The following is a 25,434-nucleotide window of genomic DNA, read 5'->3' as shown; positions in this document are numbered from 1 at the left end:
GATATTCACCACAGCTGCTTCTGGGATGAAATGAGAGTTCTGGATCCTGTGGCTGACCAGGTGGTGGTCTTGATTAAATTAATTTCCTTCATCCACGAACAGCAAACCTCAAGGGGCGTTCATTATCCAAGGAATATGTTACTGCTTATCGCCATCTCTTCCATTCAGGATTACAATATTTTGCATTATCCAGGGTTTTTATACAATAATCTGCATCCTTCCTATCCATTGTTTGCCTCATCATTTACTTCATCACATATATTATGCATGTGTAAAATATCATCTTCCTTTTCCATAGTCTTAGTGTCTTTATCCCTCCTCTCATTGGTTTCATTATTTTGGTTCTTTGTTTCCCTACAATTTTGGTTTCCTCTATGTTCACCATCATTCTGTTCTTCAGTTTCGGACTCACCTGCTTCTTCTGGCACAGAGTAAATCTCGTCTGGGTTGTTGGTCCCTTTGCAGTTCATTTGATGGCTCAGTCCAGAGCCAACAGTCCTGTATGGGACAGAACCATCAACTAGGCCTGGCTTCCAGGGATTGGCTTTGGTGCCGCCTTCCTGGATGATAGAGGTGGTGACACTCTGTAGTCTCTTTTTGCCCTTTAGTTGACTCCCAGCTGGAGCAGGATTGCACTTCAGTGATATGTCAGGATATGCCAGGTTTGAGGCTTCTGTACTAACTTTTGAAGTTGGCATGCCAAGTTTGGTACCTTTCATCATTCCCATTACCTCATAACGGAAGCTTGAGATGTCCTGCTTGAGTTCCTATCAAAAATATTTACACATTGTTCAGTTAAAAGGCCTGGGACGCACACACAATTTTGTTTCATCACAGTGCTGTAATACTATTTATTACAAGGCTCTCTAGAATACTCAATTCTGATTGGTCTATCGCTGTCAAATACATTGATTAATACAGCTTCAGTAAACTGTGCAGGTTTCCAGACTGTGGCTGAATGAACAAGGCAGCGCGAAAGCCGAGCAGGTGCGTCTACCCGCAGAATAGGTCCCTATATGAATTCGCCACAGACTTCTGTTAAAAATTTAAAATTCTAAATGTCTCCATGAATAAACTAGTTTAAAATAATAATAAACGGCCCGACATTCTAAACAGCATTGACAAGAAAAACAGAAAAAAACACTGTGGCATGTATAGACTTTTCAAGCCACACATCACCACCCTTACAAAAATGTACCCTGGACTTAGTAAAGTAACACTAACTGTCTTAACTGTGGTATTTTGGCAGATATCTATTCATACTAAATAATATTTCATTATTAATATTAAAAGGATAGTTCACCCAAATATGAAAATTCTCTCATGATTTACTTACCATCCCATATGTGTATGACTTTCCTTCTACTGAAATGAAGAATTTTATAAACCCATTTCAGCTCTGTTTGTCCATACAATGCAAGTAAACAGGTGCCATCAGGCTACTGGCTGTTTGACGGTCCATATTTAGGCAGCATACAAGTAATCCACACCACACGACTCCAGTCAATCAATTAATGTCTTCTGAAGCAAATCAATTGGTGGTGTAAGAAGCAAATTGATAATTAAAATGTTTTTAACTTTAAATCATTGCTTCCGGACAGCACTGGATTGCTGTTTGAAATGACCTAACACTTGCGTGACGTTCGTTCCTCTGTTGTATACAAGCGCACGCTTCTGACTTCTTGCGTGAATGCGCCATTGCGCTTACGTCACGTGACGGTAACGTGATGCGTCGACTGCTGGCAGGAAGCAATTTTTTAATGATAATAAAGTTTTAATTATGTATTTATTTATTACACAAACATATCGATTTGGTTCAGAAGACATTAACTGATTGACTGGAGTCGTGTGGATTACTTGTATATTGCCTAAATATGTTTTTTGAACCTTCAAACAGCCAGCGGCCTGATGGCACCCGTTTACTTGCATTGTATGGATAAACAGAACTGAAACAAAATTCTTCATTTCAGTTCTGCTGAAGAAGGAAAATCATACACATCTGGGATGGCTTAAAGGTAAGTAAATCATAAGAGAATTTTCATTTTTAAGTGAACCTTCCCTTAAAATATACTGTATTAAGGGAAAAGGGGGAATATATATATTTGTTTTTTCAAGTATGGTTTCGACATTTTTACATTTTGAATTTATAGTTTCTAAATATTTTGGCTACCTTTTTTAATAACAAAAATGCCATAGTTAACCAAAGACCAAATAGTCAAATTTAACATAAACATCTAAAGTAACTGGATTGGTTTGCTTTCAGAAATTCCAAGAGATGTTAAGGAGTTCCAGTTCAGTTGCACTGTCAGAATATTTTACAGTAATTTAGGTCTTTATATATTATAAATGTGAAAAATATAATTTACCTAACTTTTTTAAGATTTTATTGTTGTTACAATCAGTAAAAAAAAATAAAAAAAAATGTTTTCAAATGTGCACTCTTTCTTCTCACATAAAATCAGACAATTTCAATGTAAATAATAATTGTATTTATTTCAATTATATATTTATTTGGCAAGTAGCCATGTAATAAGCAGGATAATAGACAGCCAGCTGCAAAAAGAATCTTTAAGGCTGTGTGTCCACCAAAGCGTTTTTGCCAGCTGAAAATGCCAGGCGCTCTTCTGAAATCAGCAGCGTTTTTTCAGCTGAGACACTTTGGTTGCTATGATACGGAATATCCACGAAAGTAATGTGTTGCATGTACCTAATTTCATAAAATGTCGGCACAAGGAAGAGTACTTGCTCTGGCCCTTGCTTTGGATGAAGGGAAGGTTGAAGCATTATTTTTCATATTGATATGGAATGTCATCTGGTACAGACATGAATACTCAGAGACCAGCAAACTTCTCCTCCATTGTTGTTCAGTCGCTGTACAAGTAAGATGTGACAGTTGGTCGGTGTGGTATTTGTAACGTCCCTCCTCCACTGCGATTGGACGGCTGAGTAAAAAATGACAGTGACGAGCGCTGCGTTTTACTTAAAGTTGAAACATTTTCAACTCTCGGCGACAGAAAAAATGCCAAGCGCGCAGTGCTCAGCGTGAAACAGATGCTCGGCACCTTGTCACGCTGCTGGCTTTTTTAAATACGTGGCGCTCTCATTGCAAACAACTGAAAAAATATGCTGGCCTCAGGAAAAAACACTTTGGTGGACACACGGCCTAAGTCAAGTCAATCAAGTCATTTTTTTTCACAACACACATCGTTTCAAAGCAGCTTTACAGAAAATCATGCATTAACAGAAAATTAAACCGTATTATCTGTAAAGTCTTAGAGTCATCATTGTGTAGTTTGATTAAATACGATTATAAAGTGTGTATAAAAATAAGTAATTAAATAATAATTGTATTTAGAAACCCAGTGAGCAAGCCGAAGGCGACTGTGGCAAGGAACACAAAACTCCATAAGATCTTGGTTAATGGAGAAAAATAACCTTGGGAGAAACCAGGCTCACTGTGGGGGCCAGTTCCCCTCTGGCTAACAGCATGAATATAATGCCAATATATTCATGGCATACTGCCATGAATATATTGGCATTATATTCATGAATTTTATTATCACTAAATAAAATTCTTCAGGATGATAAAATCACCTGATCACCCTGTCAGGGATTTTTTGCAAACTTTCTACCACAATACCACAATACCTTACTTTCTAGCACAATACAATGGAACCCTTCACAATTTACCTTAAAGTTCTCCTCTGTTAACCCCTCCTCTTTCTTAGCATCCCTGATCATTGCAGCCACATACCGCTTAACCAGGTTTCTGAGTACCTCCTAAGAAAATAGATAAATTCAAGATTAATTAGATTAATGACCTAGAAAAGTGCCATCAAAATGTTTTATAAACCAGCAGCCCATAAAGCCTTTTAGATGAGTATAAGTGTCCTCTCTTTTAGAGTTTATTTACAGTGTGTGAAATCAAAAGAAATGGTGCTGTAACTTTTAGCAGGTGATCTGATGCAAACTGCACTTTGTAGACAGATTTAATGATCAATTACTTTGAAAGAGACACCATTACCTGATACTGACGATTTGAGAGGACGTTTTCAGCTGCTCGCATCTAAAAACAAAATGGAATAGCTCAGTTGTATTGATTTTTCAAGACATATAATGTAGCTTGCTATATTACAAGGCAGTGAAACTCCCAGCAGCTTCCATAATTCTAATCACAGAAAAAAAAGAGAGAAAAGTAAGAACATCCACATTTTGTTTTAATACTTTTAAAAGAGATGTTCAAGTGAACAATGACATAAATTCTTAATTTGTATTGCTTCAGAAGACTTGGAATATAGCTTATGTATTATGTACTACTACTTTTATGATGCTTTTTATCCTTTCTAAAATTTCACAGTATAAATGATCTAGTTTCATTGTGTGGATAAGTTCAGCCTGGACATTTGGCTAAATAACTTCTTTTGTGTTACATAGAAACATGCAAAATCATACAGGTTCAGGACAACATAAGGGAGAGTAAATTATGACAGAATTTTCATTTTTGGGTGAACTATCCCTTTTATAATAATTATTTATAGAAAAGACATTACATGGAGTATTACCCCAAGTGATCCAAGTGTTTCTGTTCTTTTTCTGTTTCGAAAATTAAAGCAGTGGCTCTTGATCCATCCAATGAGGTACCACACTGATTTTGGGCTTGGAATGATGTTGAAGGGAGGAGGAAGTGTGCCGCCCTCCTCAAAGTAGCTCATCCAAAGTTTAGTTCTGGCAAACTTCCACTCAATGTCAGCATGATCCTGTGGAGCACCCGTAGAGAAGATGAGCTGAACTTACAAAAGAAAACTGAAAGACAGATCTACAGTCCAGTCATACAGTGCTTGAGATCACAGTATACTAGAAGCTAAAGTATGATCTCATATTCATTGAGAAATGACATGGAATATTTGCATTTTTTTAAACACTTATTTCTCACACTGCATGATATTTAAGTGACTAGCAAAAAAGAAAAAAAAAAAAGGTACAAGGTGATTAAAAACTGTGAAAAATTGAAAGCTGAAGTGTGTGACTTTTTTCATGTTAAAATACTTCAAACCCATCTTAATTTGCAGAAATAACTATACGTAAGCCATTCGAATGTTGATATCCTTGAAAACTGGTCTCTGTGGTGCTATAAAATATTGCTTAGTTTGTTTGAGTGGCCTGTACAGCCTGACACAACAACACTGACTTAACCAATGACACGAGTTTGGGCTGAGACTATTTGTTTCTTCTATCAACGGCAGATGGGAGGAGTAATCATGAAAGATGTTTGAAAAAAGTGATTATTTTTATTCAGTTTTGGTGGTGCTAGTGGCACAGAAATTACATACTTTACCTTGTTAATTGACATGATATTTATTAACTATTCCAAAATCAGTAAAAAATACACAATAATTTGTACCACTTACTGCAATATGTTGGTAGGAGTTGTTCATCATAGCAATAAGCATGTTGAGAAGAACCACAAGAGAGATTATGTTGTAGGTACCAAACATTGTGGCTCCAACAAACTCGGTGAACTGGTGATTGGGGGCAACATTTGTCACATACAGGGAAATGAGACCAAATATGGACCAGAACAATGACTGTAGAGTCTCAAACATACTGAATAAAAAAGAAACATACAAAACATAATATCACTATTTCTGCAAACTCTGCAAAGCATGCAAAATGGATGTTAATCTATAGATTTAGGAAAACTAAAGCTCCTCACGTGGTGAAGGCGTTGTTCTGCTCTGTGCAGCGAATGCCCTTGCATGTCACATTTTGGGCATCAGGTTTACCATCAGATTCATAATAGAAATACAGCTGATTGAGTCCATTTGCAAAGGCGAGTAGCACCAGGCAGTAAATGAAGAGAAATTTGAGAATGTCCAGCAGCATTCGGCCAAGAGAGATCTGTAGAGGGCCGAGGTGGGAATTGGCTGTGAAGAGTGAAATTAGTCGAAGGGAGCTAAAGATGTTAGCAATGGCAAACAAGGCCTCGCCAACCAGGGTGGGGTGCCACACCTCCCAGTCCTTCCGATCTTTGCAGTCAGCATACTGCAGAAAGACAGAAAGAATTAATGTCACCTTTTTGACACTCTGGTCATGTTCTGTTCTGGTTTTCAAAGCACAGAATAAGCCTAGATTAACACCGTGTCCTAACCAGCACAACATGACAAGTTTCCAGTGACAACTTTGTGTCAACACTAAAAAACTGAAAATGCTGCACAACGAAGATCTCAACCCATCTGGGAATATTTGATGTTTGAATATACAGTTATGTGGAATGGAATTTTGGACCAATGAGATTTCACTGAAATAGAGCTCAACAGTGCCCACCCACTTTTTCAGTCTTGGTTCTGGAAGTATTTTGTCCCATTCAGGTTTTTCTTCATAGGGATTTCAAAAATGTGAATTGTCTAAGCTCCTAAGGGTTCCAAGCCATGAATCAAACCAACCAGCTCTGAGGTGAATCCCAACATTACAAACTTTGATTTGAAGCAAAACAGTATTTGAAAATCAGATAAAAAGACAAAGATACAAGACTGTGTACTTATGTCTTTAATGAAGAAATTCACTACAATTCCATGAAGCACTGTGAATGGCATCTTCGAATTAAAAACTATGGAAAAATACAAAACTATTGATTTAAAGTTCTTTATTATAAGTACAGAAATATACAGGTGCATCTCAATAAATTAGAATGTCGTGGAAAAGTTCATTTATTTCAGTAATTCAACTCAAATTGTGAAACTCGTGTATTAAATAAATTCAATGCACACAGACTGAAGTAGTTTAAGTCTTTGGTTCTTTTAATTGTGATGATTTTGGCTCACATTTAATAAAAACCCACCAATTCACTATCTCAAAAAATTAGAATATGGTGACATGCCAATCAGCTAATCAACTCAAAACACCTGCAAAGGTTTCCTGAGCCTTCAAAATGGTCTCTCAGTTTGGTTCACTAGGCTACACAATCATGGGGAAGACTGCTGATCTGACAGTTGTCCAGAAGACAATCACTGACACCCTTCACAAGGAGGGTAAGCCACAAACATTCATTGCCAAAGAAGCTGGCTGTTCACAGAGTGCTGTATCCAAGCATGTTAACAGAAAGTTGAGTGGAAGGAAAAAGTGTGGAAGAAAAAGATGCACAACCAACCGAGAGAACCGCAGACTTATGAGGACTGTCAAGCAAAATCGATTCAAGAATTTGGGTGAACTTCACAAGGAATGGACTGAGGCTTGGGTCAAGGCATCAAGAGCTACCACACACAGACGTGTCAAGAAATTTGGCTACAGTTGTCGTATTCCTCTTGTTAAGCCACTCCTGAACCACAGACAACGTCAGAGGCGTCTTACCTGGGCTAAGGAGAAGAAGAACTGGACTGTTGCCCAGTGGTCCAAAGTCCTCTTTTCAGATGAGAGCAAGTTTTGTATTTCATTTGGAAACTAAGGTCCTAGAGTCTGGAGGAAGGGTGGAGAAGCTCATAGCCCAAGTTGCTTGAAGTCCAGTGTTAAGTTTCCACAGTCTGTGATGATTTGGGGTGCAATGTCATCTGCTGGTGTTGGTCCATTGTGTTTTGAAAACCAAAGTCACTGCACCCGTTTACCAAGAAATTTTGGAGCACTTCATGCTTCCTTCTGCTGACCAGCTTTTTAAAGATGCTGATTTCATTTTCCAGCAAGATTTGGCACCTGCCCACACTGCCAAAAGCACCAAAAGTTGGTTAAATGACCATGGTGTTGGTGTGCTTGACTAGCCAGCAAACTCACCAGACCTGAACCCCATAGAGAATCTATGGGGTATTGTCAAGAGGAAAATGAGAAACAAGAGACCAAAAAATGCAGATGAGCTGAAGGCCACTGTCAAAGAAACCTGGGCTTCCATACCACCTCAGCAGTGCCACAAACTGATCACCTCCATGCCACGCCGAATTGAGGCAGTAATTAAAGCAAAAGGAGCTCCTACCAAGTATTGAGTACATATACAGTAAATGAACATACTTTCCAGAAGGCCAACAATTCACTAAAAATGTTTTTTTTTTATTGGTCTTATGATGTATTCTAATTTTTTTAGATTGAATTGGTGGGTTTTTGTTAAATGTGAGCCAAAATCATCACAATTAAAAGAACCAAAGACTTAAACTACTTCAGTCTGTGTGCACTGAATTTATTTAATACACGAGTTTCACAATTTGAGTTGAATTACTGAAATAAATGAACTTTTCCATGACATTCTAATTTATTGAGATGCACCTGTATATACACTACCGGTCAAAAGTTTCGAAACACTTGACTGAAATGTTTCTCATGATCTTAAAAATCTTTTGATCTGAAGGCGTATGCTTAAATGTTTGAAATTAGTTTTGTAGACAAAAATATAATTGTGCCACCATATTAATTTATTTCATTATAAAACTAAAATTTTATAAAAAAAAAAAAAAGGTTTTTGAAATTGATGACTTGGACCAAATAATAAAGAAAAGCAGCCAATAAGAGCCCAACATAGATGGAAACTCCTTCAATACTGTTTAAAAAGCATCCCAGGGTGATACCTCAAGAAGTTGGTTGAGAAAATGTCAAGAGTACATGTCTGCAAATTCTAGACAAAGGGTGACTACTTTGAAGATGCTAAAATATAACATAGTTTTTATTTATTTTGGATTTTGTTTAGTCACAACACAATTCCCATAGTTCCATTTATGTTATTCCTTAGTTGTGCTGACTTTACTATTATTCTAAAATGTGAAAAATAATAATAATAAAGAATGAGTAAGTGTTTCAAAACTTTTGACTGGTAGTGTATATATATTTAAATATATATATATATATATATATATATATATATATATATTTAAAATACTGTTTATTGCAAAATATTGAGATATTCACAATATATAAGTAGTATGACAGTTTATGGAGACTCAATAGCTTCATTCACAGTGCATCATGGGAGCGGCTGGTCTGTGCTGGCTCTTTTGTCATGGTTTGTTTGCAGCAATTCTCTGATTGGTGGATTTCCTCAGGACAGTACAGATTTTACGAGCTGTGTTCTGTGACGGAGTTCCAGTCTGGGTCCCTTTATTTGTCCCAATAATCAGTCTTAGCTTGAAGGTTTTGCAAAACAGATATCACTGTGCTTCATGCTTTTCCTGTCATGAGAAACTAACGCAAGTGACGAGAGAATCATTAATTCCCCCAGTCTCAGAATCAGCAGTACTTTTCCGAGCAGCTTCCTTGGAAACTTTCTACCTCACTGCCCCCTCACACCTCGGCTGCTGTTGTTTGTCCATAAGAAAAGTCTCTTCACCTGCTAGCCCCATGCAGTAAATGTAATTCACAGCTTTCAATGAGAAGAAAATGTACACTCCATAAACATAGACGGTTTGGCCTATTCTGACTGTTATTTATGTTTCAGTGCTTGGTAATGGGAACAAGCTGTGAACCGCAAGTCTTTAGCATCCTTGTTGGAAGCACACACTAAGCATTATGGATAATGTCATTATCCAGCAAAATTGTGGATATAAATGAATGAATGAACATTACATTTATATAGAGCTTTTCTGACACTACACTCAAGTGCTTTACACAGTGAACAGGGGACTCTCCTCAACAACCACCAGTGTCCAGCATCCACCTGGATGATGCGACAGCAGCCATAGTGCGACAGTACGCTCACCACACACCAGCTATTGGTGGAGAGCAATCAACAAAATGACCTGTCACCTGATGAGGTCGTGGCTGATTAGCACAAAACTCTGATTTAAATGGAACAGGGATATTTTATTGCTCATCGCTTTATCGGCTCACGCATATACTCTATATCTATAAGGTTTATTCTATATCAATAGGAAATGTAGCACTTTATTCTTGGTGATGGGAAAACCTTATAGAATTCAAATGCAACGTTTGCATATTAGCAATGTTATTTGTTACCTTAATGTAAGCTACAATCTTCAACGAGATAGTAGCCAGATACAGAGAATTCATGACAAAGTCCATGAGATTCCACCAGTCATGAATGTAATCCTGGAATCCACCATCCCACATCTGTTTGATCTCAGCCCATACAAAACCTGAAAAGAAAAGATAATTTATCTAAAACCAATCACATTCAGATGTAACATATCACACTGATGTTTCCTAAAAACATTACCTAAAACCCAGGGTAGGATAATCCATTCCACAGTGGTGGGCGCTGGGCCCTGCTGCTTAGCCATAACCGGTACCACGTGTTGGGAGGCCAACAGCAGGAGCAAAAGGAAGGTTAGGTAAGAAGCAGTGTGGCATATAAACTTGATGAATGGTTTTCGGATAAAGAGGCCATAGTGGCTCTTGGGGGCGATCAGGTAGAACAGGGAAAAGAAAGGGAAGAGGATCCCGATGAACATACAGGTGGTGAACTTGCTGGCCCAGTGGCGACGTCTCCAGCCTGGGAACTCATCATACCAGCGAGAGGCGAGCAGCTGCTGACAGTTTGGCTGAGCTACAAACTAAACACAGAAAGCAGACAAAATTACTGTTAACTGTACTATTGAGTCATAAACATTTAAACTTGAACACATTCAATGAGTTTTGTACAGTAATAAAAAGTAGATGAACGTAATCAATTGTAAACAATCAAGACATCAAGACACAGTATAAATAATGAACTCTCAACTGCACTTCTTTAAACCCATTCATAATTGAATGATCTGCTTGCATTTTCTCACTGGAATGTGCAACAAGGCAAAATAGTTTTTTTGTCCTCTATCGTGCGAGGAGACTTCAAAAATCTTTCATTGTTTGCTGAAGTTGCATAAGAAACCTCTCTGCTGGAGAATGCAAACAATGGAGTCATGCCATAATGAAAAACAAGTGGCATTTCAAAAGAGAATACAAAGGCAAAATAAGGCTTACAGTGACACACTGTTCTTTTCACTCAGGCCACTCTGTCTGGTTCACATCATATCTGGTTTAAATCCTTTGGGATGTTGAATGAGAGCTTTCTGCACCTTTTCTGAAATTATCTGACTTGCACATGAAATGTAACATGCCAAACATTGACTCATATGAGAATTAAACATGCATTCATGTTACCAAGATGCTGTAATGAGGTCAACAAGGGCTATTTAAATTACCATTTGTAGTTCATGTTTTCATTCTATTCAAATCAGGGGACTCTTAATGTCCTGGTCTCCTTTTACAAGTGTTCTCCGGATTTTTGGATATATCATTACTTTTAGGGTTCAGAGTCTCTTTTTTTGGTTCTCAAGTTCATGATGATGAATCTTTATTGTTCAGCCTTTCAGCCCGGATTGCTGTCAACTCTTTATGATATTAGAATATCTTCCAGATCCAGAGGCATTTCAATGACACAGAAATATAAAAGCAAGGTTCTATTGTGTTTCTGTTAAGCCATTTACACATTGCAACAGGTGAAAAAATGTAATGTAGTCATGATGTAGTCGTGGATCCATCATGTTTTAGAAAGCATATTCACACACAAACAAACACACACATGTGCACACACAAACATACCATACAAAAGCATGGCACAGTAAAAGCCTGAAAGTTCTACTTGTACATATGAAAAATATTCTTGACAATAAATCTAAAACTCTAACCTCTAACACAAAGCTCTTCAGTATATTGTATGTACTACCAAAGCGTTCCATTTCTTTAGAAAAGTTGAGTTGGACCTTAAATATAAGGGCATGAAAGCTTATTAAACACATATGCACACATACGTACACATTTACAATTACATTTACTTATCAATCTAAATTGGGACACAACATAGACTTGTATTGTTTTTATATTTAGCTAATTATAATCACTATATAGAATTTATTTATTAATTTATTTTTAAATGTGCACATCCCAAAATGTCCCAAAAGTAAGTTTTTGGCAGATTTAGCTCACTTCTGGGGACACATTTGTCCCCAAAGTAAAGCTTAGTATGTACACACACAAACACCTCCCTTGCCAAAGAAAGAAATTTGGAGACAATAGCTGAATTCGGGATGGTATACTACCATACTACTCATTCTATTTCTGCCATAGACACACATTTGTAGATACAAACTGTTTTATGTGTACAGTAGGGGGCAACACAGATCCATTTGTATGCAATAAGTCACCATTGTGATCTACTAGCGATGTTTCTATTGGAAGTCATTTGATTTGTCCTACAGATTATGACCTACCAGTCGTCCGCTACTCACCTCTTTTTGATGGTACTTGATAGCCAGTTTCAGCCTTGCAAGATCATTATACCCTTCATCTTCTAAAAAATTCAAATCATCCCTGTAGTTCAGAATCAACTCAAGCTCCCTGGAACTGCGCGTTTGGTCAAGCAGATCTTTGACAAACTGCTTACAGAGTTGAGAAAGCTCCTCATACTCTGACTTAAATTCATTCTCCACTTTGCTGAGCTCCTGAAGCTCCCAGCTTAGCTGAAAGGCCGTCAGGAAGGGGTCCTCGCTGGAGAGGGCAATGAGTGAGGGACTAGCCAGGGCCCGGTAGATGTTAAGACGGGATCGGGAATGTCGCAGACTGTCTACATCTGAGCTGGAAACACATTCCATGCAGTTGCAACGCACCTGGTGAGGCTGGGGAATAGATACACCCTTCTGCACCAGCATCTTGATGATCTCATAGTTGTTAGTGTGTGCAGCCAATATGATGGGTGTTATGTCAGGGGTGAAATAGGAGAACTGTTTGTCCAACAGAATTGGAGGAACCTAGAGAAAAAAAGACAAACTTGAAATCCTACAGCTGGGGTGGTGATCAGTTTGCCATGTGGGGCTAGAGTCATAGCACTTTTTTCTGTAGCAGGTGCAACAGCAAGGGTCATATTCAGCATTTCAAACAAACTGGGTGAACTTTCAGTCTAAGTGCCAGGAATTTTAATCCTGTCAAATGTTATCCAATTTCTTTCCATACAGCAAACTTAATGCAGGAAATCTTGCTTGTCTGCCAGCCATGTCTGTGATGGGTGACCTGTAAAATGTCTTGGAATTGACTTCCGAAAAGAAACCTGTTGTCTAAAAGCACTAGAGGTCTGCAACCCGACTCGGGCCCAAAAGGACCTGAGAACCTGATGGGTCGGGTTCGGGTTCGGGTTCAGGTTCGGGTTCGGGTTCGGGTCAGTTTTTCAAGTAAGACTTCGGGTTCGGGTCGGGTTTGTAATTAATGAAAAATTAAACAGACTTACCGTACTTGTTTCGCACACGCGTTCTGTATTTTTGTGTGCGTCTGTTCTGTTTTCCCATTGTCTAAACAAATTCTGGACGAATGTCTTTGACATTTGCACCGCGCATCACTTTTTCTTCAGTGTCTCACGCATGACCGGCACATTTTAAACACCGTGTCAAGTTAAAAAGAACTTCAAATTTTCAAAAACGCATGTTAAGACACCTGCGCTGTTTCATTCTTTGCGCTGCAGTTTCATTATTTTTCGCTGTTTTCAGCGCAGTTGTTACAAAGATTCAGCATTCTAAACAAGTTCAGGCTGCATAGAGGGAACTGTTGCATTGTTTCATATTATTCCAGATTGTTCTGCACCAGGTGAAGTTTCAGCAAATAAATGGTAAGGCAATGCTTTTTTCCCCCTTCTGCTCTAGTGTAAGGGGCTGCTGTGCTTTGTTAAAACTGTGTATGTTTACTGTTTCAGTAGTGTTATTAATGTTGCCTGTATGCTTACATAAAATATAGCCTATTGCAACAGTACTTGCTAGGAGAAGAAATTAGATAGTAAGCAATTATGGGTTCAGGCTTAAAATCTGATGGTATCATTCAGGCCGGGTAGGGTCGGGCCACACGGTCGCGGGTACAGGTCGGGTTTCATTTTAAGGCCCGTGCAGACCTTTAAAAACCATCAACATGTGCTTGAAGAAAAAGATGTTATTATATCTCGAAGAACAGACAAAGGGAAAGTCTACGCATGTCTGTCTGATTGTTTATTTGATGTTCAGTGGTGTGCAACACTACTTTATTTTGTTGCATTGTTTAATTTCATATTGAGTATAGTTCCATTTTTCTAGAATTGAATTAGAAAACTGAAATTGGCTGGTAAAAAATATATATGTAAAACTGGGCATTCACCAGCCACTGTGGCTCATGGGCAAAAAGGTTAATTTCCCACCCAGCAAACCATTTTCATGACACATCAAGAAAATACTCTCTGCAGTGCATGGCCCTCTGTTGAAGAGCACTCAAAATTTGTAATCAACCAGGTAAGCCTGGAGGGAAAATTCTCCTTTAGAAAGGATTAGCACATTTTGAGATAACGCTATTGTGCCACAGTCTGGAAATCAAACCATTTGAAGCAGTTTGCATTTATTCGCACTTAAAAAGACGTGTTGTTTTGCTGTTATTGTTGTACATGCTCTTTTTTTATTTCATCACTTTGAATTCAGACAGAAAGCTTACAACATGGATAAAATATTTATTTTGCCATTGTGCTGGAGATTCAGTAGTGGCAGAGAGCCGCCGTTCAACACTGTTCACACACAGAGAACTCTGAAGTAAATGGGTTGTCAGTGATTGCTGTCTTACCTGCATGCCCCTGCTGGGCTTTTTATGGTTCAAAAGCAGCTCCACGGCTCCCACCACCTCCTTTCGTATGGCGTGTAAGAGAGCATCCCCCACATACACATTATAACTGAGCAGCAACTCGATGACTTCCAGGTTCTCATTCTCAATGGCAATAAGCAGAGCTGTCCGTCCTAGAGGGTCAATGCAGTTTATGTTGATTTTAAAGTAGATCTCGGCCTCTATCAGAAATTGCTTGATGCTGGCATAGTCGCCCTTCTCCACAGCACACAGGTAGGCCTTTTCCAGGGGTGACAGCTCAGACTCGGCTCGAACGATGCGCAGTGGAATTCGGTCACTGTACGAGAAGTTGTCTGTTCTGCGAAAGTAGAGTTGTGACATTGCTGCTGTGTCTTCATGCAACAACTGGGGTTGGAGAGCAATTGAAAAAGATAGAGAAAAAGAGACAAACAGAGACACAGTACAGACAGATGAAAGGATGTTGGTTAATGAGGGTTGGAATCATGCATTACAGAGGAAATGGCCCTAAGTATTGTAAACCATCATCTCCACACCCAACATCCCATTAGCATGACACTCAGCCTTCATTTACTTGGTTTTCTGTTGACTCCGAGGACTCTCTAGTTATTAGGTTATTAGATTTGTGCATTTTTTGAAGGCCACAGCGAAAACCTCAAATGCTCAACAAGACTCACTTCTAATGGGACATAATCTTAATGGCCATCACCTGTCCGAGAGCACACAGTGGAAACAATGATATACTGTATATTTCTGCAATAAATCATTGTATGACCAGCACGCACATTAGTCATAATGATATATTTGTACAAAACTAAACATAAGTAAAGAAATATTTACATATTGTTATCATTACTGTTAACACTAGAATGTCAGCAGGTGGCTTCAACCTGTTGACGATGTCCGATGGAAAAATAGCATTTTAATGGAAGCACTAAAACTACAAGATTTACAGGGATAGTTCACCTAAAAACTCACGCTCATGTTGTTCCAAACCTGTATGTATTTATATATCTTTCTTTTGTCCATGGAACATAAAAGGAGATGGCAGAATGTTAGACTCAGTCACCATTTACTTTATTTGCATCTTTTATCTATACAATGAAAGTATATGGTGACTGAGGCTAACATTCTGCTGTCTCCTTGCATGTTCCATGGACAAAAGAAAGACATACATGTTTGGAACAACATGAGGGCAGGGCTCGAAATAAAATTTTTTACTTGGTAGCACCGGTGCTCCCAATTTCAAAAAGTTAGAAGCACCAGCAAAAATTTAGGAGCACCCACTGAAAATTAAGGACCACCACAACTACAATTTATATAATACTCAATAGGCTTCAGCATTGGCGTGTTCCACCTCAACATGTCCGACGAGGATGTTTGTGGTAGTGATGGGTCGTTCATGAACGATTCGTTCATTTTGAACGAATCTTTTATGTGACTCAGAAGAACAAGTAGTCTCAGAGAGTGATTTGTTCATTTTGTGTTGGCCGCGCATGTGCATTTTGCAACCTTTGTTCGTTTGTTACATGAAAACCGCATAGGCGCTGTACAGGAAACAGAAATTATTAGTTCACCTTTCAACTCTTTTGGTCCGAGTCATTTGTTCTTTTGTCACGTGACAGCCATATACGCTATGCATTGCTCACACAGGAAACAGAAATGATTAGTTCACCTCTCGAGTCTTCTGGTCCGAGTCGTTCGTTCTTTTGTCACGTGACAGAAGAACGAACAACTCGGACAAGAATATTCAATTCAGAGGTGAACTAATCATTTGTTTCTCATAATTTGTCCTTGGCTGCATTATACATTTTTTCCTTATTGGGACTATAATCAAAGTTTGCATAAGCAGACGTATTGGGGGTATTTGGTTATTGAAAATGTAACAAATTAATTTAATTCTGCTCAAATGAACGACATGAACTAAATGACTTGAAAAAAGATACGTTCATTTTGCTGAACGAGACTCAAAGATTCAAGTCAGTAAAATGATCCGATCTTCCCATCACTAGTTTGTGGGCTGTCCATCAAGCAGGATGCGGATATACACTACCACACACTCCTTGACAGACAGGTTGGTGTCACCATCAATGATGTATGAGATGTACTGAGCTGACGATAATTTAACTGCAGTGCTCTCGCAGATGATATCTGCTTTCATGCCGATGATATTGGCACATGACTTCTCATTTGCTTACGTCATGTTGATCTCAACGCTGTTCATTTTCAAGAGCTGCAACATGGGTTTAAATTTAGTGAAGGCGAGCTCTTCTTTGGTGATGGTGTAGGTGGTGTTAAATTTCATGTTCAGCTCTGCCAGTTGAACGGAACGTCCGGCAGCATATTGACGATTAAAAGCTTCAACAATCGAACCTGATCCTGAATTCTTTGCCACACACTTGTCCCGGCATTTATTGTGCTTGGCGGTCTCCCCGTGTTTAATCAAGCTCTCACGCTTAAAATGTGTGGATTCAGTGGTGAACGCAGTGTTACCTGCAACCTCTGTCCCACAGGCTTTACAGTGAACGCAGTGCATTAAGCCATTTTCATAGCAGAGCCACTCGAAGTCTTTCAGCCACTCTCTCCGAAAACTGCAAGCCTTCTTTTCCGCTGGTGGATCCACATTCACCACATGATCGCCATCACCAACTCCAGGAGTTACATTATCTGTAACTTTAGGCGGCTTACAAAAGAAATCGCTCAGTGTTCTTTCCATCTTCTCTCTTCAGCTATTTACATTTCATGCGCTAGTTAGCTCCCTGTCACGTGACAACGGAGCATGGTGAAAGGGAGTGATTGACGGCTAATATTAACCGATCTAAAACCTGCATTAAAGTTAAGAATATAAAGATCAAGTTTAATTGGTTATGTAACGTTGAATAGAACGGTGGACCGGTCACTATCAGCTCACAGCAGGCACATAGTGCAGTAATTAGCGAATGTTTTGTAGAGAAATGAAAACAGGTCGCACCACAACAATTATTTGCACTCGCACAAATGCTCCCAAATATATTTTGAGGTCGCACAGATTAAATTTTGGGAGCATATGTGACCAAAATGGTCGCAATTTCGAGCCTTGTGAGGGTGAGTAAATGGTAACAGAATTTTCATTTTAGGGTGAACTATCCCTTTAAAATTAGATCATCAGTGCATTGTGAGCTTTAAACTGCACTGAGCTATGTTTATCAGCCATCTCATTTGCAAATGTTGATGATGTGCAAGTCTGAAGTTGTGATTACCTAATTGTTACTGCCCCTTACCTCACAAATGAGCTCTGGAAATGCCCTCTTGCAAGCTGACATTTCAATCAATGTACATCACAATGGGCAACACTGGTCAATCACGACAATTATGTGTGATTGCTGAAATATACAGACTCTATGTGCCGTCTAGATATGGGCTGAATATGTGTCATAATAGGTCCATGACTGATGGTTCATGACTGATGATTTATAGGTCAATATTTAACCAACCACAATAAACTCAATCAGCTAGTAAGATTAGGCTTTTGTTTTATGGTGAGTGCTTTAGAGTAACATACTGTTAACTCATTATACTCCTCAAATAGACTTAACAGGTAATCTTCATAGACTTAATACAGGGGTTCTCAACCTTTTTTTGTGAACGCCCCCCTACTACACACTCCCTTAACCCAGCCGCCCCGGTTTCCGTGTCACGTGCCGTGCTTCTCACTGATTCTCGCAGCGCTGCAATGATCAGAGGTCCACGTTTAAGAGCTCGAGACCGGTCTGTGAGTAAAAACGCACCTGCTTTGCACTCGTGCTGCTCTGTCCATTGAGCCGTATCCACCAACAGAGCCATACAGGTGCATTAGCGAAGATTGTATGTTACTTTGCATGTCTATTTGACGCTGCTAAACCAGATACTTCAGGTGCGTCGCTAGACTTCAGAATCAGATGAACTGCGGTACAAATGTGTACCAACCCGTACAATGGAGTCTAGATAAACATTTTAATGCAAACAGAAACTTGATGGTAGATTTGATTAACATGACTCATAAATGCCCCCCACCTGCAGCCCCCCCCCCCCCCATCTACTAATTTGCTCTCAGCGCCCTCTGGCATCCTTTGAACGCCCACTGGGGGGCGTGCTCTGTGTTGCTTAACAGAATAATGTTTAGGCTATTTGAGAGTTGTTTATTGGATCAGACCTAAACAAACTTATTCACTTATATAGCCTATTTTAACACCCTAACCCTAACATTTACAGTACAAACACATTAGATAGTCTTGTTTTACTCATGACATTATTTGGTCAAATTATGAACCTTATCAGCTGTTGAAGAAGTCAATAAATTGCATTTTAGTGACTACAAATATGTAGCCCTCACAAGTATTTGTTTTTATGACCATTTCCTCTTAATTCAGCCTTTTTAATCTCTATAAGTTTCGAGTTTGCTGAGAATTAAAACGTTATCCCTGACTTGCTAAAATGTAAATACTGAGAAAAGAAAAAAATTTTTGCCCTTCAGTAATGCAGAATTGACTGATCGTTACCAGTCACTGCCAGACTAGTGCGCAGTGCGCTTGTCTCAAATGAAGACAGACTGTGCTTCAAAAACTGGTAAGCTCACTACCTAAACAGTATGCTTGCCTATAGGCGCGTCCCACGTTGCTAAATGAGTACTTTAGCACGTTTCAAGTGATCAAAATCCCCATATGATGCCCAAATTCGCTGCATACGCCTTTGCTGTCCAAAAATGCTGTCTAGATAGGCAGCTTACGCGGTTTTGAGCCACAGTCTTCATTTCAGTTGGCAGTATTGTAATTTATTTTAGTGAAACGCTTCAGAGAAAAAAAGTAGGCTGCACAGAGATTTATTAGAGAGAGTTGTAAGTTATTATAGATATAAGTGAACAACAATCGTTTTTACAGTAATTCATTGACTGTGTGTGGGGAACAAAATGCGTTTATAAATGGACACTGGAACACATTATCAGATATCTCTCCTCACCTGTTGGTTTTGGATGTTGCACTGACTCGTGACTGAATCCAGCTAACTAATGTACAACAGATGTCCAGCTCTACGACAGCTCCGGAACCGTTACACTCCAGCCGCCTCCACAGAGAAAAGAGCGCGAAAATGCGCAACGGCCGAAATAACACGCGGGGGAATGCTTTGATCGGCGGTTGATTAAGGTGCGCAGCAAGCCTCATTGATCCTCTCATTTCGCATTAAAGATGGAGCTAATCTGCAGAGTTTGCCAAAGAGAAACATGTTTGTTACCTCCAGAAAGTACATCTGTGGAATATGTGATCGTTTATCATCTTGCAAGTACTCCTTTTAGGTTCCATAGCACTTTTTCTCTCATGTTTTTCAGATGTTTGCTCGTTGAAGAGACTTGGAGCGCAGAGGCAACCAGAGGTCCTGTCTGCATCTCTCTCTCTCTCTCTCTCTCTCTCTCTCTCTCTCTCTCTCTCTCTCTCTCTCTCTCTCTCTCTCTGCTACATACTTCTTCACTCGATGTCTGGTCTACTTTGACAGTTAATGACAGTGACTTGCAAAGAGCTTTAGCAATTTCTCTCATTTTGTTGAATTACAAATCCTTTACTGAAATGTAGTTCCTGTGATGTTTTTTTTTTTTTAAAGCACTAAAAAGTATCAAAATATAAATAGTCATTACCTTAATGAAAAAATAATTAATTATCTAAGACAAGGGTCAATAGACAGAAATGTAATTTTACATTGAGGTATTTGTTCCTCCCTGGAATCTATGCCCCTACAAGTAGGCGAATGCAAACCAGAGCTTAATGCGTGTTACGATTGAACATACAGTACTGTGCAAAAGTCTTAGGCACATAAAATGTTTCACACAAACATTTGTCTTAAGATGGTTATTTATATCTTCAGCTTTAGTGTGTCAATAGGAAATATAAATGTTAGACTCCCAAACATTACATTTGCAAATAGAAAAGATTAGAATAGAAGAACAGGGAGCCCTGCAACAGATGTCATGGCCCCCACAAAGCCCCCCACTGAACATCGAGTTAGTCTGAGATTACATAAATAGACAGAAGCAACTGAGACAGCCTAAACAGATAGAAGAACTGTGGTGAATTCTCCAAGATGCTTGGAACGTCCTATCTGCCAACAACCAAGAAAAACTGTGTCCAGGTGTACATAGGAGAATTGGTGCTGTTTTAAAGGCAAAGGTGGTCACAACGAATATTGATCTAGCTTTTTTATGTTTACTGGACTTCGTATGACATTAATTGATAAATGATAAATGAAAACTATTTATTTCATTATTTTTGAAGACATCCTCACTATGCAACATTTTTCACAAGTGCCTAAAACTTTTGCACAGTACTGTACATAATGTGCGTTCTTGCGTTTCTGTGGCGGTAACAAACCTCAGTACTCAAGGGGATGTTAGAGTTATCTTCAAAAACCGGATAGGTTAACATCCGTGGCTCTAGGAGAGAGCGAAATTGCAGATACCATACAAATAAATAGGGTAAGCCGTAAACTGCATCTAACTGTCGCAAAAACTGTCTGTGTCTTCTCTTATAAAACTGCAATTTTATTGCAGTAAACTCCACACACAGTTCAAACAGTCCAAAATGGACTGTAAATTGTAAAACATGTTGTAGATTAGCAGATAGGCAGTCGATTCATCGAGTGCGTTTACATGCACGTTGTTACACTGATTATGCTTAATAAGCCGACAACGTGTGTGGTCATACAGTAAATTCTATACTCAGCGTTCCTTTAATGGTGTAAGGTCATAAACAGCTTAAGAATAAACAGATCAACACAGATAGGTTTTTACACTGATTTTGAATTAAGGAAGGGCATCTGGTGTAAAACCTGTGCCAATTCAAATCATGGATGGTCCGCTGTGGCGACTCCTAACGGGAGCAGCCGAAAGAAGAAGAAGAAGACACTGATTTCGCATAGCACATAAACACCTTAACTGGTGTTCACCAGGTTATCCAATGTACGCAATTGTTGTGTGCATCCCTTTTTACGTTTTGACGTCAAAAGCAGAGAGTAACTCAATTATTTCAAATCTCATGTAAACATGGTTTTTCTATTCTGTTGGATTTTTTTAAACAAGCTGATTTTTCAGAGGAATCAGCGAATTGGTGAGCATGAAATCAGGCTCATTAAGTGATTAGCAGTTTCCCCACAAAAGCAGTCATTTCAGCACTTGCAAAAATCTAAAATTGCCACAGACTTGCTGTAAACTTGCCTTAAATTCACCACTCATTATTTTCATATGCAAACGAGCTTTGCGGCAAACTCTTGTCGCCAAAGGTTTGCTGCAGGTTCACCACAACCGGTGAAGAGCTGAAAACTTCTGGCAAACATTTGTATTTTCATGTGAAAATAATGAGTAGCGAATTTTCGGCAAGTTTGCAGTAAGTTTGTAGCAAGATTGTAGCATGTTTGTAGCAAGTTTGCCAGAACTCTAAATTTTTTGGAAGCATTCCATTTTTTGTGCAAACTATCTCTTTAACCATCAAAAAGGTATGAAATTAAATATGTACAGGCATGACATTTATTTTTGTCTCTCCAGGGCCGCACTGCTCTTGATCAAACCTTTGAAGCCGAGTCATTTATCTGGGTTTAAAGCATTAGATGTGGAGTCATCTACCCCAAAACTTCACATCCTTCCTGCAATATGTCATATTAACAGGTTCAAACATCACAGAGCAGACAAATCAAACTGTATTGAGAACCCAAGACATTCCTCGGTGAGAACTTTGTCATCTTGGGGGTATGGGAAGCTGACTTTTACATACAAATCAAAGATGTTTAGCCATAAAGCAAAGTATTACATAATTTCTCAGCCATTGTAGCAGATCTGCAGAAGCGTTCATCACCTTTCATGCTCCAGGAAACATCAGGTAAGTCCTTTAATCCTTCAAATCTTTGTGTTTCACAGTTGGAATTCAAACCTGAAGTAATTTCAACAAAGTAGAAAGGAAGTCAAATGTGCTGAAAAGTGCCTTGAATTATGTTTCTGCAAGATGTAAAAAGACGCTTTAAAAGCTCACTGGGATGATGATGTCTACATGGAAGAAAAAACTGCATACTCACTGATAAATGAGGCTGCAAAATAACCAGTAACAAACTAAATGAAAAACCTGTACCATACAGAGATAGTGAGCTGTTTCCCTTACATTGCTACTGAAGGCAATCTCCACCTAAGTTCATCCTTTCCTCTGGCTTTAATGTTTTTTTAGAACTACAGAGTTAATAAATCAAAATAATTGTCTATGTACTGTGTTAACCCCTGTAGATCTTGAAATTTTTTTTTTTGGAATGTTTGGAAATTTGGAATGCCCAGTTCCCAATGTGCCTTTAAGTCATCGTGGTTGCGTAGTGATTTGCCTCAGTCCGGGTGGCAGAGGATGAATCTCAGTTGCCTCCGCGTCTGAGACCGTCAACCCGCGCATCTTATAACGTGGCTTGTTGAGCGTGTTGCCACGGAGACATAGCGCGTGTGGAGGCTTCACGCCATCCACTGCGGCAACCACGCTCAACTCACCATGCGCCCCACTGAGAACGAACCACATTATAGCAACCACAAGGAGGTTACCCCATGTGACTCTACCCTCCCTAGTAACCGGGCCAATTTGGTTGCTTAGGAGACCAGGCTGGAGTCATTCAGCACGCCCTGGATTCGAACTAGCGAACTCCAGGGGTGGTAGCCAGCATCTTTATCACTGAGCTACCCAGGCCCTGCTGTAGATCTTGTATTGAAAATAAAAGTGACCAAGAGGAAGATACTGTAGGAAAGCAAACGAGCAGTTGGATTAGTAGATGTTAATGTTTCTGGGCTGGGAGAGTTCCACTAGAGTTTTAAGGTAGCTGCAACCTCCAGGGAATAACACAGAAATATATTGGTCAAATGTTCACTCATACCAATATAAATACTCACATGCTTACATAGGGATGGAAGAATGTGAGAAATAAGTAGAGAATCAAAAAGAGAGCATTGTTCATCTAGGTTCCAAATCCATACCAAAATATTCAGTGTATTTTGACCTTAAGTTCTTTATTTGGAGCATTAAATTATTTGAGCAGATAATGCAACACTGAATTATTATTAAACAGGGTAATCTTGCAGAATGTCAATATTGATTTGCTGGGCCGAACACAATAAATGGAATCTCTCCTGTTTCTCATTAGGGCAGGTAAAGGAGAATTTGTGTATACTTGTGGAATGAAGGGCATGTTGAAAAGGCTTCATTCAGGCCAGTATATTCACTGCAAAAATCCCTATTACTGTCTGCCACACAGAGACCTACGGTAAGTAATTAAAATTGATTGGCTTTTAACCTGAAAGAGGCCACATAAGGCCAGACACTTGTTGTAGTAAACAGCATTATTGGACCAAACTAGTATTTGTTCAAGAGAAAAGAGAGTAAACCTCCTCAAACAAAGAAGTTACAAGTAGACAAACAGGTAGATACTGTAGATCCTGTTGTGCATTGCGTGAGCAGTATCAGAGACATGGGCTGTGTCTCGTTTGGAAGGATACATCCTCAGGAGGTCGCATTTATCGGCCGCATACGTTATCGAGTCTGTCTCTTTTCAGAAAAGCGAGTAGGACACTACAAATGCAGCCTTCCAACATGACCTTCTTTCACGGGAATTCGGAGGATGCATAAGGTGTATCCTTCGTGGGCACTCATAACCCACAATTCTTTGCTTCAATGGAAATGTCTAAAAAAAATGATGCCAATTTGCCTGTAAATTTGATGTTCAAACGCAAGGAATGTTAATTCCCAAGTTGAAGTACCACAGTAGATGGTTGCAGAGTATATAATATGTATAGTTATATTAATATATAATTGAAATAAAGTATTAGACTAAAAGTACACCTGTAAAATCTTATTTTCTTTTCTCTTCACATCATTATATCTCTCCTAAAATGTACCTCATACATTCCCTTCCAGAGGGACTTTGTTCCCTTCTCACTCAAAGCGCTTGCGCTTGATAAAGAGTGGTGTGCTATCATAGCACCATGTCATGTTCTGTTTCCTTTTGTCCTACGAAGGCCATCTCGTTTAAACGAGGCTTGCTTAAAGGAGGACACTCGGTATACTGCAGCCTTCAAAGGACGCGTCCTATCTAGCATGCAGCCTTCCAAACGAGACACAGCCATGGGTTCTAGTCCTGTGGAAATCAGGAAATTATTGCGTTCACATAAAGTGCAATTTGGTGGTTGCATTTTTCCTCTATGATTACGTTTTTTCTGCACTGAAGGTTAGTTTTAGGGTTGGGGTTTGGGTTAGGGGTAGACTCAATAAAATATACTGTGTTATCATTTAGAACTAAAAACAACTTGCTTTACAACTTGCTGGAATCTGGAGCTCACACGTGTCCAGATTGTAATTTATATACAACACTTCCAGCTTTGGCCACTAATGGGGAACTAGTGGTTTTAATTTCGGGTAAACACAGACCAATTTCAGCTGAAGAACTTTTGATCTTCTGCTGCTGAATTTCTTGAGCTTTTTCAACCAAACAAATGTAAATTTCAGAGTTACATTACATATTTGCATCATTCTGCTGTCTCAACAAGCATTTATTCAAAAAGTTGCCTTATCATTAGCGCAAGACAGCAAGGCTGATAAATGCAGCATGCCTCTGTACGTTTGCTGAATATGTTCCTCTCTGTGCTAACATGAATTTGTCTGGCTCTTCCTATTTGAATGGATGGTGAGCCTGGCTTTTTTCTTCTCTAGCTTCACACTGCCATGCTTGATCTGTCACACAGAAACCACAACAGTAAAAAATGTCTCAGATCTGCACCGGCATCGCTCAGGGCTTAGTCTTGTTTGTTTTTTTACTGAAGAGGGGTTGACAGCGAACTGTCACTTGAGCAATGGGAACTCAAATTCGGAATGTCCA

At 39.1% G+C, this 25,434-nt stretch overlaps 1 protein-coding gene across 1 annotated transcript; it reads right to left on the bottom strand.

Moving 5' to 3' along the window:
* Positions 1–221: 221 nt before the first annotated feature.
* LOC127432286 (short transient receptor potential channel 4-like) lies at positions 222–19,637 on the bottom strand. Its single transcript, XM_051683185.1, has 11 exons — positions 19,519–19,637; positions 14,530–14,931; positions 12,195–12,713; positions 10,145–10,481; positions 9,925–10,064; positions 5,714–6,042; positions 5,409–5,604; positions 4,563–4,757; positions 4,025–4,066; positions 3,691–3,780; positions 222–767 (listed from the first exon to the last, which is right to left on the bottom strand). The coding sequence occupies exons 2-11, from the start codon at positions 14,905–14,907 to the stop codon at positions 222–224; spliced, it is 2,772 nt and encodes a 923-aa protein (XP_051539145.1). The 5' UTR covers positions 14,908–14,931; positions 19,519–19,637.
* Between the last annotated feature and the right edge of the window lie 5,797 nt (positions 19,638–25,434).

This window comes from Myxocyprinus asiaticus, chromosome 42 (assembly GCF_019703515.2).
Source record: "Myxocyprinus asiaticus isolate MX2 ecotype Aquarium Trade chromosome 42, UBuf_Myxa_2, whole genome shotgun sequence".
NCBI lineage: Eukaryota > Metazoa > Chordata > Actinopteri > Cypriniformes > Catostomidae > Myxocyprinus > Myxocyprinus asiaticus.
This window is presented reverse-complemented; position numbering and strand designations above follow the sequence as displayed.

Coding starts and splice junctions, on each gene's coding strand:
- LOC127432286 (XM_051683185.1), bottom strand. CDS start 14,907: ATGTCACAACTCTACTTTCGCAGAACAGACAACTTCTCGTACAGTGAC. Junction 10,065..10,144: donor TATCCTACCCTGGGTTTTAG/GTAATGTTTTTA, acceptor TTTTCTTTTCAG/GTTTTGTATGGGCTGAGATC. Junction 5,605..5,713: donor CAGAACAACGCCTTCACCAC/GTGAGGAGCTTT, acceptor TTTTTTATTCAG/TATGTTTGAGACTCTACAGT.